This window comes from Lygodium microphyllum, chromosome 9 (assembly GCF_053477565.2).
Source record: "Lygodium microphyllum isolate KBCC chromosome 9, Lygodium_microphyllum_v1.1.10, whole genome shotgun sequence".
Taxonomy (NCBI): Eukaryota; Viridiplantae; Streptophyta; class Polypodiopsida; order Schizaeales; family Lygodiaceae; genus Lygodium; species Lygodium microphyllum.
In genome coordinates, this window is record NC_141143.1 from 35,137,274 (window position 1) to 35,150,082 (window position 12,809).

Consider the following 12,809-nt stretch of genomic DNA (forward strand, 5'->3'; position numbering starts at 1 on the left):
TACCCTAGCAGAGGATAGGACTTGCTAGCTTTGTGGTCGAGAGCCTATGATGGAGGAGCACTACATATGCACATGCACAGTATACTATCACATATGAGGACGGTACCACTACCTCTTCGGTGATGGATTTGGACCCATTCATCTCGTCATGGAGTACGAGGACTAGAGATGCCTAGGTCTTTTCCTCCTAGAGCTTGAGAGGCATCAAACTGCACTACTGTGAGACAGGAGGCCAGCTCACCCAAAGCGACACACACACAGAGCAGTGACAGACTTCTTCTACATAGCCCACCCTACTAACACTACCAACCTAGTAGAGACAAAGCCACCCTACCAGACACCTTACAAGCCACACCGTGGAGTCACATTGGATAGAGTCATTTCCCTTTGTCCAACACAACGACCCTGTCTACCAGGACTACATTCGAGGAGGCCACACCACAGTCAAATTAGAGCCATTATCATGAGACACCGAAGAGTCACCACCAGGCATATCACTGAAGCAGCTAGGGACCGCATCATAGCTAAGATCATGTGCAAATCTTGAGATCAGCTACAGCCCATAGTCTCCACCACACTTTTGTACATGATTCTATCAGATCCGGTTCTCCTTTCCTTTCCTTTTTCTTTTCTAGATGGAACAACATTACATATGGTTCAACCCTAGTATAGTCCCATCGTATAGTTATTTTCAATATTGTTTCATAGGCCACCCACTTATTTGTAATGTTATCTTTACCTTACTCATGAGATGACATTAGACATGGATGTACTCTGGATTTTCTCTCATAGGCCACATTGGCCTTATGTAGATGTTAATATATCTTTCTTTCTTTCTCTCTCTCTCTCTCTCTCTCTCTCTCACACACACACACACACACACACACACACAAGAATGAAGAGCCTCTTTGTTCATCCACCCTACACTTTGCTTTGTTATATATTGTATTACGTATATACTCCCATCTGTCTTCTAGTAGCGGGTTGCGCATGTTGTGCATGAGGTTTTACCTTGTTACACTCATGTATTCATCCTATTAACTCAAGTGACATTGCAATTTTAGCTCTAAACATGTGTTCTACTATCTATAATCCAAAATAACCAAGTTTTCATTTTTTTTCTTTTATACTAATATCGTACCGTAATTTATAAAATCATAAGGTACCAATTAGTACCGTATTTTATCGTATAGTACCGTATCGTATCTTTCATACTTGACAACTATACACCACTATTCTAGTTAGAGTTATAGTCAGTTAACTCTAGTTGAGTTAGAGCCAAGTCTTTCTTAGACCTATCTTGTACCCTTAATTCTCATTCTTTCAGTTCAACAAGTATACTCTACTCTTTTGCTTTAGCACACTCTCATTGTCTCTCTTTTCTCTCCTCCATAGTTGGCTGTCATTTTCCAACATGCTAAATGTAGGCTTCAGACAGGTAAGCCACACCACCATGATGGCTTTGTTGCAGAGCACTTGATACATACAATGAAAGAAGAGGCTTTCTTAGTTAAGTTGGATAGAGAATTGTACCCGCTGATCTTGAGCCAGGACTCTAGAGAGGCTTGGGGACTTCTAATAGAGCATTGTCTGGCCACACCCATTACGTCTAATGATACATGGGTATAGTATGCAACTAGCCTATAGATGGTGGTAGGTCAGCCACCCCTCTTGTATCCACAACCACCTATCATTTACTTTTACTTCCTTGGTCAAAATCTCACATGAGAGAAATCATTCAGCCTACTTGGTTCTTGCTCTAGAAGAAGGATTCCACATGCTTGGACATTTCTTGGATCTCTTGAAATCATGTTTGCACTCCGAAAAGAATGGGTGGTGGGGCTGTTTTGGACCTCAAGACACATATGATTGCTCTTCATTGGTCTCTGTTTCAAGCTTTGTATGAGGGACAACAGCCCTAGACTTTCATTGCCATACTTTTCCTTGAAGACTAGGGTCTTATGCATGGGAACACTAGGATTCTTGCTTCATGGTGGCATGTAGTGAATGCTAAACAGTCCATTCACCTTAAATCTTCTATGCTCTTGAATCATTTGGCCCATTCTTGGGAATCCACTTGGCATCCCCCTCCACATTGTGAACAGGTAAACTCCTTGAGAGCTGAATTGTTGCCTGTTTCGAAGCTTTCTTCTTGGAAAGGCAAACAACAATAGAGGTCAATGCTTAATAGAAAGGAATGACTAGGGCTGATCACTGCTGCTGATACACTCTTACCTACAAGTGATAGGTAGGATAGTTCAGCAGGTTTATCATGTTCCCAGAGGTTATCGTCAAGGGCACCATTTCAACCTCCCTATGGACTTTGCAGCTTTTTCCTCCTTTGAATCATTGCAAGAAATGGGAAAGAATTTTCATATCAGGCTGCACACGATTTGAGAAGTTGGGCTGTCCAAAATCCAAGGCCTTGGGAGACACTGAATGGCCTACCACTCGAGACCTGATAGCAAACAATAGAGACCAAACTCTCCTCACCATTGGACAAGACAAAAACGATGATGAGAAGTTCCTTTGCATGTTGCACAAAAGAAGCAACATCCATTCAAAATACCATGGCATGAGAGTGCAGAATCAAGGGGTAAAGTGCCAACCAACATTCGCTAGAGAAAGACTTTGTATTGAAAGGGAGTTTTATTAAGCCAGCCACCATCGCCATAGATTTCCACCAGGTACTACCTTTTTTAAGACCCGAAGTGTGGTTGCGCTTGCTAGCCAGCTAGTCCTCTCGTATAAGCAAGTGGTATACCTAATTTACCAAGGCATTGCCTAAACACACCCGACCATTAAGCATCAAGTCCCCCAAAGGGCATCCCCTTCCAGGACTTTTAGCACATATGGACTATGCAGAATGCATTTATTTTTTATTCTGCTTCTTTCATTGGAAGATGGACATACATTGAGCTAGTAGATGTTCTTCGTAGATAGGACTTGCTTTCGTCACACATTGATATCACTTCAGTTCCCTTGTTGGTCATAAAGACCTTTGATGTGTAATCATGTTGCACTCATGAGTTTTGTATTTTGCTGTTTTGGTAATTAAAACAGTTACGTTCATGAAAAGAGAGAGGGGCTGGCTAGGGGGTGGGGGGAGGAGAGGGAGTTATCAGAGAGGTGGCCTGCTCCATGCATGGATATCATTCGCACCACCCCTATATGAAAAAAGAGAAAGAGACCAACCTTTACTATAGCAATGGCAGCAGAGGATGGGTCCTTGATCCCCATTACTGTCCAAATTAGAGAGTTGTCAGATCCAGCAGGAATAATGCCAATAGGGATTGCTCTTGATGATTTAGCATTCTCTCTGCTCAGCAGGCCATTGAGCACCTACAAACAAAGTGATTTCAGAGAACTTGATTATCAAGCAAAGTATATATGTTTTTGAGTTTCTCACATCCTTCTCCAATGAAAGAATAAAGGAATTCAAACAAGGCATAACCAAGCAAAGATGGAGTCCTGAAACTGCCATGTTAAAGAAACATAATTAAGACAAAGTGTAGCCTTCAAAGGCTCACTATCGTTGGTCCTGCTCTAGCTCTTTTCTTAACCTATTTGCCTTTCTAAGCCAATGCTTAGCACATGCACTTTCCCAACTTTCAGCCATTTCCTTCTTATGTACACACTTCAGCATGTTTCGTGGCCATCTTCTTTTACAGCTTATAATTGGAAATGTACAATCAATGAGAGCACAATTATGTCAATGCAAGGTCACCTCCATGTATCATATCTGAAATGCAGCATGGTACTCAGTATGATGCAATATACTAATACATGTGAATGCATGCAGCAACCTGTCAGATTTCAATTCAACTTCTGTTTACTTTGTTGTATGTCCACTCATGACACTAGATGCTATCCACAATGTTACTTTGGTCACAATTTAAGTGGCCATGCTCAACACTACTGAACTCTGAGATAATTTAAGGTAACTTCTAATGGGCTTGGCTGTGAGAACAGAATCACATCAACTACACCATTTACAATCGTAAGCAACAGAAGAGAAAGTTATGAATTTGCAATTTTGAGATCTTTGGGTAAGCATAATCAAGTGCCCTGCCTACACAGATATGATACCCAGAGTGGTCTAATTGCTGAGCATGTCTCAAAAGCTCGCAACCAAAGCCCACCAGCATTCCTCACCAGAGGATTTGTGAGACATATTTGGCCAGATTTTATCCACATCCTCAGAGATCATTTGGCATATCTGAGTTGCCCACTGCAGAGAAACCATAGACCATCAGTGACTCATGGTTGATACCATGGAAACATATCTGATGGATCTTATTTGCATCCTCAAGGTCATTGACCCATAGTTGTCAGGTACGAAAGGTACGATACGGTACGGTATGATAAAATACAGTACTAAATGGTACCTTATGATTTTATAAGGTACGGTATGATATTAGTAGGAAAAAAATTTAAGATGATTTTTTAAATAATAAAAATCATAAATCATTAAATGATAGATCATAGAATACATGTTTAAAGTGGAAATAGCCATTTCATTACAGAATAAGATGAATACCTGTGTCATGAAGTGACCATCCCGGTCGCATGGGCTGCGCAAAACATGCGATACAACTACAGTCTAGTATATCTGATACAAAAAAAAACGAGAGACCTATGTCATATGAAACTATGATGAGGCATCACTATCATCCTTATCATCATCATCAAAACCATCCGAGTGCTCATCAAGAGAGTCTAAAGATGACTCCTCGGCATCCGATGATGAGACACACTCATACTCATCCTCACTGATGAGGTTACCACCATCATCAAATGATGGCTCCCTAGGTGGTGGCTGTGTAGGCAAGGGGGGGATGTCATCATGAGGAGGCACAGGATGTGACCTACTAGAGCCTCTCCGTACATGTGTCTGCAAGCCGCTCGAACCACCCCTCCTTGATGATGGAGGGTGTCGAATGACCATGCCCCTGCTACCACCTACTCGAACTCCTCGCCCACAAGCACGCTGACTGTGAGTGTTACGAGTATCTGCTGCTATAACCTCTCTATAGAGCTTTGCAAAAATCTCCTCCTCCTCGTCCACCTCCTTATGTATACTCGGAAGAGTGTCACCCATCAATTTGAATGTATCAACATTCACCTACACAATGCACTGTTGCACGTAAGATTGATCATTGTAAATGCTAAAGTCTAAAAGTATAAACTTCAAAGTTCAAAGTTTGAAAATTTAAAAAACAATTTTTAAAATTTAAATGTTATGGTTAAGTGTTTAAATTTTACCTGCTTCGGACCACCCATACTCATCATAGCTCTCATCATGCGTAGCTTAGTGCGGCAATAGACTAGCCCCTCTAACTGTCGTGTGCTAAGCCAATTACGAATCTTTGTGTGAATGAGAGAATAGGCACTCCCGTTTCTCTCACATGCACCCGAAGAGCAATCCTAGGTAAGGATCCTCATGGCTAAGCGCCGAAGGGTCTCCAATGCGTATCCAAAGTTTTGCCACCAAAATAAAGGCTTCACGAATGACTCTTCTCCAAAAAGTGGGAGAAGCAAAAGTCACATGCCCTCTCTAATCTGCGTAGCATCCTAGCTCCTCCAACACTGCATTGCGGTCCACATGGACCACACAAGACAAATAAGCAAGCTGGTCCGAACGGAACTCTCTATCATCCATGACCACCGGTGACTTGTAGGCTGGATGTACCAATGTGGCAAAACCATGGATGGACTTATGCATCCACGCCCATCTCCTCTCTGCTATCTCTAAAACATGTGCACGCTGTGTCTCTATGATCACTATACAAGCACGTGCCTCCACCAATGCCGCTCTAAAGAAGTGAACGAGAAGGCCCATGGTGGACCCCTCACAATCATTCATACGTAATACCCTACAAAAGGGAGTCACGACAATGACAACGGCACGGACTTTTTGCCAAAACTGCTCATTAAGGCACAAGTGTTGCATGGCTTTGGCCTCCTCTGTCTTTTTTTTTTTTTGCAAATACAATGTGGCTGATTATATTACTCAAAAAACTGATAACAACGGAGTGCTCATGCTCAACAAACTACCTAGAGCTGATGAAAGTCACAAATACATCATGTATACAAGCCTCTCAAGGCCGTCTGGGGGATGGGGGCAAGAAGCCATGGAGGGGGGGTGTATCGCCATCTCGGACTGCCTGCCTCTATCACAAAAAATAGGTCCTGGCCACCCCAAGTGCACATGAAATGGCATTGGAGCTCCTGACAAGCCCTGGACTTGCCCTACACCTGATCCCATCGGCCGTGAAGGGAGTGGATGATGGAGGTCCAGAGCTATCCTAAGGTCGCCTGTACTGAAAGTCTCTCTCCGCCGAAAGTCTCCTGACACCGCACATTCATGCTATGCCAACCAGTAAGACTCCCTATAATCTCCCTGTTGGGTATTTGACTCATGCCTCACTTACGCCTATGCTCATATGAGAGTATCGGTGATCAGTAGGACACTGGGCACTTTTTACTCTCGGTAGGAGAGGTTTTTTCCCCCAGACTTATAGTCTTATTGTCATATGTGCTTATGTTACACACTTATGGGCACTTAGTGTGTGTCGGGTGTGAACACCCCCTACAACCCTAAGGTTTAAGGGTTGTACTTTGTACTTTCTAGTTACACTCTTTCAGTCTATTCTCTTGGGTGTCGTGCTTCACTCTGCCTCTCACTCTCACACTGTCTACTGTACTCTCAGCTGCACCTCAATCCTTCCATCTCACATTTGGTATCAAAGCAGTCTGCAGTCAGCAGACTGAAACTCCCACTGTCTGCAATCCCCCGTCAGTTTCGCCCTGTACCTACGTGCTGCCATTGCACTTGCAGGAGCCGCCATCTCAGCCAAGCGTGTCCTCAGCCCTGCGTCTGCTCAGTGTGCACAGGGCGCTCGTGAGTCGCCAGCAGGCCTAGGCGTCGTCTGCCTCCAACTCGTCTGCCTGTGGTGCGCTCCTTGTCTCCAGCGCCAACTGTCGCCAACCTCGCCTGATCTAGCTGGGAAGCTCCGCCAGCTCCGCCTGACTCTGGCACGACGCCAACTCCAGCACTGCCTGTCTAAAGCGCCACCTGCTTGTGGCTGCCTGCCTATGGCACGTCAGCAGCCCGCCCGACACCGTCTGACCAACGCCTGCAGTCCACGTCAGCACTGTCATTGTGAGATCAGAGGATCAAGGTACAACTGGGATTCAGTAGACAGTGTGAGAGTGAGAGACAGAGTTGAAGCACGACACCCAAGAGAAAATAAAATGAATGAGTGTAACCAAAAAGTACAAAGTACAACCCTTAAACCTTAGGGTTGTAGGGGGTGTTCACACCCGACACACACTAAGTGCCCAAAATGTGTGTAACAAAAGTACATAAGTACATACGACAATAAGACCATAAGTCTAGGGAAAAAAACCTCTCCTACCGAGAGTAAAAAGTGCCCCAGTGTCCTACTGATCACCGACACTCCCATATAAGCGTAGGTGAGAGTGAGACGTGACTCAAATACCCAACAAACCCCCCTGGAGTGAAGAGTGATCAAGAGTACAAGGATCATCCGCCACCAAAGGATATCAAATTTAAAGCATCGCGAAATGCTTCAATTTTGTCACAAGGAAGAGCTTTGGTGAAGATGTATGTCACATTAGTGGTGGTAGGACAATAGACAAGGCTGATATCACCTGCATGTAGCCTCTCTCTGACAAAGTGATAGTGAATCTCAATGTGTTTCGTGCGAGCATGAAACACTGGGTTCCGTGCCACTGCAATGGCACTCTGACTGTCAGTGAACAAAGGAGTAGGCTCAGTAACAGATACATCCAAATCAGCTCGCAAGCGTCTAAGCCATACGCATTCAACTGTGGTAGTGAAAGCTGCCTTGTATTCAGCTTCACATGACGATGTCGCAACAGTGGATTATTTCTTGCTAAGCCAAGAAATGCAAGAAGAGCCAAGAAAGAAACAATTGCCACTAGTGGAGTGACGTGTATCATAATCATCACCAGCCCAATCAGAATCACTGTAAGCATGTAACTGCAGTGGTCCCCCCTTGGCATAAAGTAACCCAAGAGAACGAGTACCCTGCAAGTAGCGAAAAACACGCTTGACAGCTTGCCAATGTGACATACGTGGCTAATGCATATACCTGCTCAAAGCTGAAACTGCAAACGGTATGTCAGGCCTAGTATTGCATAGATAGATAAGACATCCAACTGCAGGAGCATATGTATGTATATCAAACAAATCACTGTCATCATGTAATGACAATTTCAGTCCAGGTTCCATGGGAGTACAAACTGGCTTGCAATCCTGTAAGCCAAACTTCTCAAGAAGCTGCCCAATATTCCTTGACTGTGATAGCCCAATACCTCGAGCATTATGTATAAACTGGATGCCCAAGTAGTAATACAAAACTCCCAAGTCAGACATATCAAAAGTTTGCTGCAAATTTTGTTTGAATGCTGAAATCTGATCAGCATGTGTTCCAGTGAGCAAAAGGTCATCAACATAAAGACATAAAATCAGCATAGATCCCCCTTCTTTACATACGTAAAGGGTAGACTCAGATGAGCAGTTTAGAAACCCCTGACCAAGTAAGAAAGCATCTATTTTTTCATACCAAGCTCTAGGAGCTTGTTTCAAACCATATAGTGCCTTTTTGAGCTTGCATACGAAATTTTTTGAGCCTTCAACTGCAAAACCAATTGGCTGCTGTACATAAACTTCCTCCTGAAGTTCCCATGTAAAAATGCAGTCTTGATATCTAGCTGATGCACTGTCCAACCATAATGTGCAGCCAAAGCAATCATAGACCTGATGGTCGTCATACGGGAAGTAGGAGCAAATGTCTCCTCATAATCAATGCCCTTTTTCTGTGCGTAGCCTTTAGCCACCAGCCGTGCCTTGTATTTATCAATGGATCCATCTGCTTTTCTTTTCAATTTGTAGACCCATTTCGTTCCAATGCCTTTCTTCCCAAATGGCAAGGGCACCAAATCCCAAGTTTGATTCTTAGTAATAGAATTTAATTAAACTTGCATAGCCGCCATCCAATGCACACTGTGTTGTGCATCCTCATAACATTCACGCTCTTCATTATCAAAAGTACTTGCTGCCATAATAAACTCCATGGTATGTACTGAATCATGCAAACGGGTTTGCCTTCTAGTACGACCAGCCATGGGTGCATCCAAAGGACTATCTTGCATAGTCTGCAAATACAATCTAGGTAGCTGTCTAGCATCCTGGCCGTGTGCAAGCTCTTGCTGAATTTCAGTTTCAGCATGATGCTGAATATTCCAATCAGCCAATGGCTGAATTTCTGCACTTTCCATAGGAGCAACTGGCTGAACATTAGGTTCATTTTGTGAACCTCCAGCTGAATCACCAAAAGTAATGGGCAGCAGCCCTTCAAAAACATCACGGGCACCCTGATATGTATCCAAACCAGCCAAGGATAATTCTAATTTTTCATCAAAAACAACATCCCTGCTGACAAAAACCTTCTTTGTAACGGGATCATAGAGTCTGTAGCCTTTGCTCTCATTTCTATATACCATAAAAATGCACTTAATAGCCTTGTTGTCCAAGTTTTTTCTAAGTACCTGTGGAATATGGGCATAGGCAAGATACCCAAAGATACGAAAGTGACCAATAGAAGGTTTACGGCTGTTCCAAGCCTCAAATGGTGTGATGGTCTTCAAGGCTTTGGTAGGGCATCTGTTCAAAATATAGCAAGCATACATGACTGCTTCCATCCAAAAACTATGAGGCAAGCTCTTTGCCTTTAGCATACATCTGGCCATCTCCATGAGTGATCGATTCTTCCTCTCTGCTACCCCATTCTGCTGTGGAGTATAAGCTGTAGTATATTGATGGACTATATCCTTCTACTGCAAAAAAGAATTCAGCATAAAGGACATGTATTCCCCCCCTCGGTCCGAACGGAGAGTCTTAATTTTGCATCCAGACTGATTTTCAACAAGTGCACTGAAAGCCAAAAATGCATCATACACTTCTGACTTCTTTTTCAAACACTAAAACCAACAAAATCGTGTAAAGTCATCAATGAATGTCACAAAATAATAACAACCGCCCAATGACATGGTTTGCATAGGCCCACAAACATCTGAATGCACCAACTGCAATCTGGTTGTTGCTCTGAAAGCAACATCACGGGGAAATGAGAAACGATGCATTTTCCCCAAAATGTATCCCTCGCATAAGTGCTCAAGAGGTCTCTCTAAGAGAGGTAAGCCATCCAGCATCTGAGTACGCTGCAAAAGCATCAAGCTGCCAAAGTTTACATGCCCCAAACGAGCATGCCATAACTCCGCCTGTATCATAGCAGGAGTAAGAGTGGATGTCAAGTATGCTGACTGATCTACTGAAAGAGCATCCATCTCATATAAACCATGACACAAAGATCCTATCAAGACCAAAGTCATGCATTCTTTTTCTCTGACCATGCAACGGTCATCATCAAAGGTGACCTGCAAACCACAACGTGCCAAAGAAAAAATAGAAAGCAAATTCTTCTTGATTCCAGACACAAACAAAGCATCCTGCAGGCGAAGAATAGAGCCATCAATGGCTGTGAGCTGAATCTCCCCAATACTACGAACAGCGTATGATGCATTATTGGCACACTGTACAGATTTCCCAACGGGAGGTGCACTAACTGAAGCAAACAAATCTCTGCAAGATGTAATATGTCTAGAAGCACCACTGTCAAAGAACCAAGTGTCAGCATCCTCTGTAGAGCTAAGTGCTCCATCGGCCCAGGAGATGTCATAACTACAAGTGTAAAAACAATAGTCCCTGTCCACAACAAAGGACGCGGACTCACTAGCAGTGGAAGGAGTAGTAGAAACAGACATTCCTGACTCCTCCTCCTTTTCTTTGGCAATGCGTTTCTTGCACTCAAAGATATAGTGGCCGGGCTTCTTACAATAATGACATTTTCCTTTTTTTGCTTGCGTCCCCCCTTGTGTCTGATTCTGGGATGTGCCCGAAGTGCTAGAACTCCGTGGAGTATTTTTCACCTTGCTGTTTTTGCCTTTCTGTCTTGCCACAAAAGCTTGCTCAGAGACTATAGCATCCACACCACTATTTTTCCGTGTTTGCTCCTCCTCTAGAAGCAAGCTAACCAGCTGAATAAAAGTGAGTGGGTGCTCAACAATCCTCATGGTGAGATTCCATGCAGTATGAAAAGACAAGTACGAAGGAGGTAAAAAATTCAAGGTGGTGGATATCAACTGTGCATCCGAAAAATACTCATCTACATTCATGAGCTGCTCCCTCAAGTCCTGAATCTTATTTAAGTGATCCTGCATAGAATCACCTTCATGCATCTTCAGAGTTTCCAACTCTTTCTTCAAGAAAGAGATCCGAGTCTCATTCTTTCCTGCAAACATATGCTCCAAAGTCAACCATGCATCTCGTGAAGAAGATGCCGAACGGATATGAGGTATGATGGACCGCTGAACTGCCAGAGCGATCAGCAACAAGGCCTATGCATTACGTGTATCCCAAGCTTTTTAAGCTGCAGTTCTTGGAGGAAGTGGCTGAGGTGGAGCGGGCTGAGGTCCCCGTTGTCCATGTGCGCCATGGGGAGGAGGAGTAACGGGAGCTACAACTCCCGGTCAAGTTTCCTCTCCACTGACATAATCCCATAAATTCTTCGCCACTAATACATTCTCCATCTTTGCTTAGTTATGTGTGCTTGCCTCAGTTTTTGGATGGAAGCAGTCATGTGTGCTTGCCATCTTTTAAACAGATGCCCTACCAAAGCCTTGAAGACCATCACACCTTTTGAGGCTTGGAACAGCCGTAAACCTTCTGTTGGTCACTTTTGTACCTTTGGGTGTCTTGCCCATATTCCACAGGTACTTAGAAATAAGTTGGACGACAAGGTTGTTAAGTGCATTTTTATGGGATATAGCAATGAGAGCAAAGGCTACACACTCTATGATCCCGTTACAAAGAAGGTTTATCTCAGCAGGGATGTTGTTTTTGATGAAAAATCAGAATTATCCTTGGCTGGTTTGGACACATATCAGGCTGCCCGTGATGTTTTTGAAGGGCTGCTGCCCATTACTTTTGGTGATTCAGCTGGAGCTTCAGAAAATGAACCTAATGTTCAGCCAGCTGCTCCTATGGAAAGTGCAGAAATTCAGCCATTGGCTGATCAGAATATTCAGCATAATGCTGAAACTGAAATTCAGCAAGAGCTTGCACACAGTCAAGAAGCTAGACAGTTACCTAGATGGTATTTGCAGACTATGCAAGATAGTCCTTTGGATGCACCAATGGCTGGTCGCACTAGAAGGCAAACTCGTTTGCATGATTCAGCACATACCATGGAGTTTGTTATGGCAACAAGTACTTTTGATAATGAAGAGCCTGAATGCTACGAGGATGCACAACACAGTGTGCATTGGATGGCAGCAATGCAAGCTGAATTAGATTCTATTACTAAGAATCAAACTTGGAATTTGGTGTCCTTGCCATTTGGGAAGAAAGCCATTGGAACGAAATGGGTGTACAAACTAAAAAGGAAAGCAGATGGGTCCATTCATAAATACAAGGCACGGCTTGTAGCTAAAAGCTACGCACAGAAAAAGGGCATTGATTATGAGGAGACATTTGCTCCTACTTCCCGTATGACGACCATCAGGTCTATGATTTCTTTGGCTGCATATTATGGTTGGACAGTGCATCAGCTAGATATCAAGACTACATTTTTACATGGAGAACTTCAGGAGGAAGTTTATGTACAACAGCCCATTGGTTTTGCAGTTGAAGGCTCAGA

General features: G+C 43.5%; 2 protein-coding genes across 5 annotated transcripts in view; both read right to left on the reverse strand.

Annotated features, from left to right (window-relative positions):
* LOC148030941 (sphingoid long-chain bases kinase 1-like) overlaps positions 1-12,809 on the reverse strand; it is a 250,691-nt gene that overhangs the window by 53,123 nt on the left and 184,759 nt on the right. For all 4 annotated transcript variants that reach the window (XM_087684500.1, XM_087684501.1, XM_087684503.1 and 1 more), the window contains one exon: positions 3,196-3,342. In XM_087684500.1, the coding sequence (XP_087540626.1) occupies positions 3,196-3,342 (147 nt within the window). The remainder of the gene's footprint in view (positions 1-3,195; positions 3,343-12,809) is intronic.
* Positions 4,187-5,943, reverse strand: LOC148030944 (uncharacterized). Its single transcript, XM_087685645.1, has 2 exons — positions 5,266-5,943; positions 4,187-5,125 (listed from the first exon to the last, which is right to left on the reverse strand). Exons 1-2 carry the CDS (start codon positions 5,302-5,304, stop codon positions 4,652-4,654), a joined length of 513 nt encoding a protein of 170 aa, XP_087541771.1. The 5' UTR covers positions 5,305-5,943; the 3' UTR covers positions 4,187-4,651.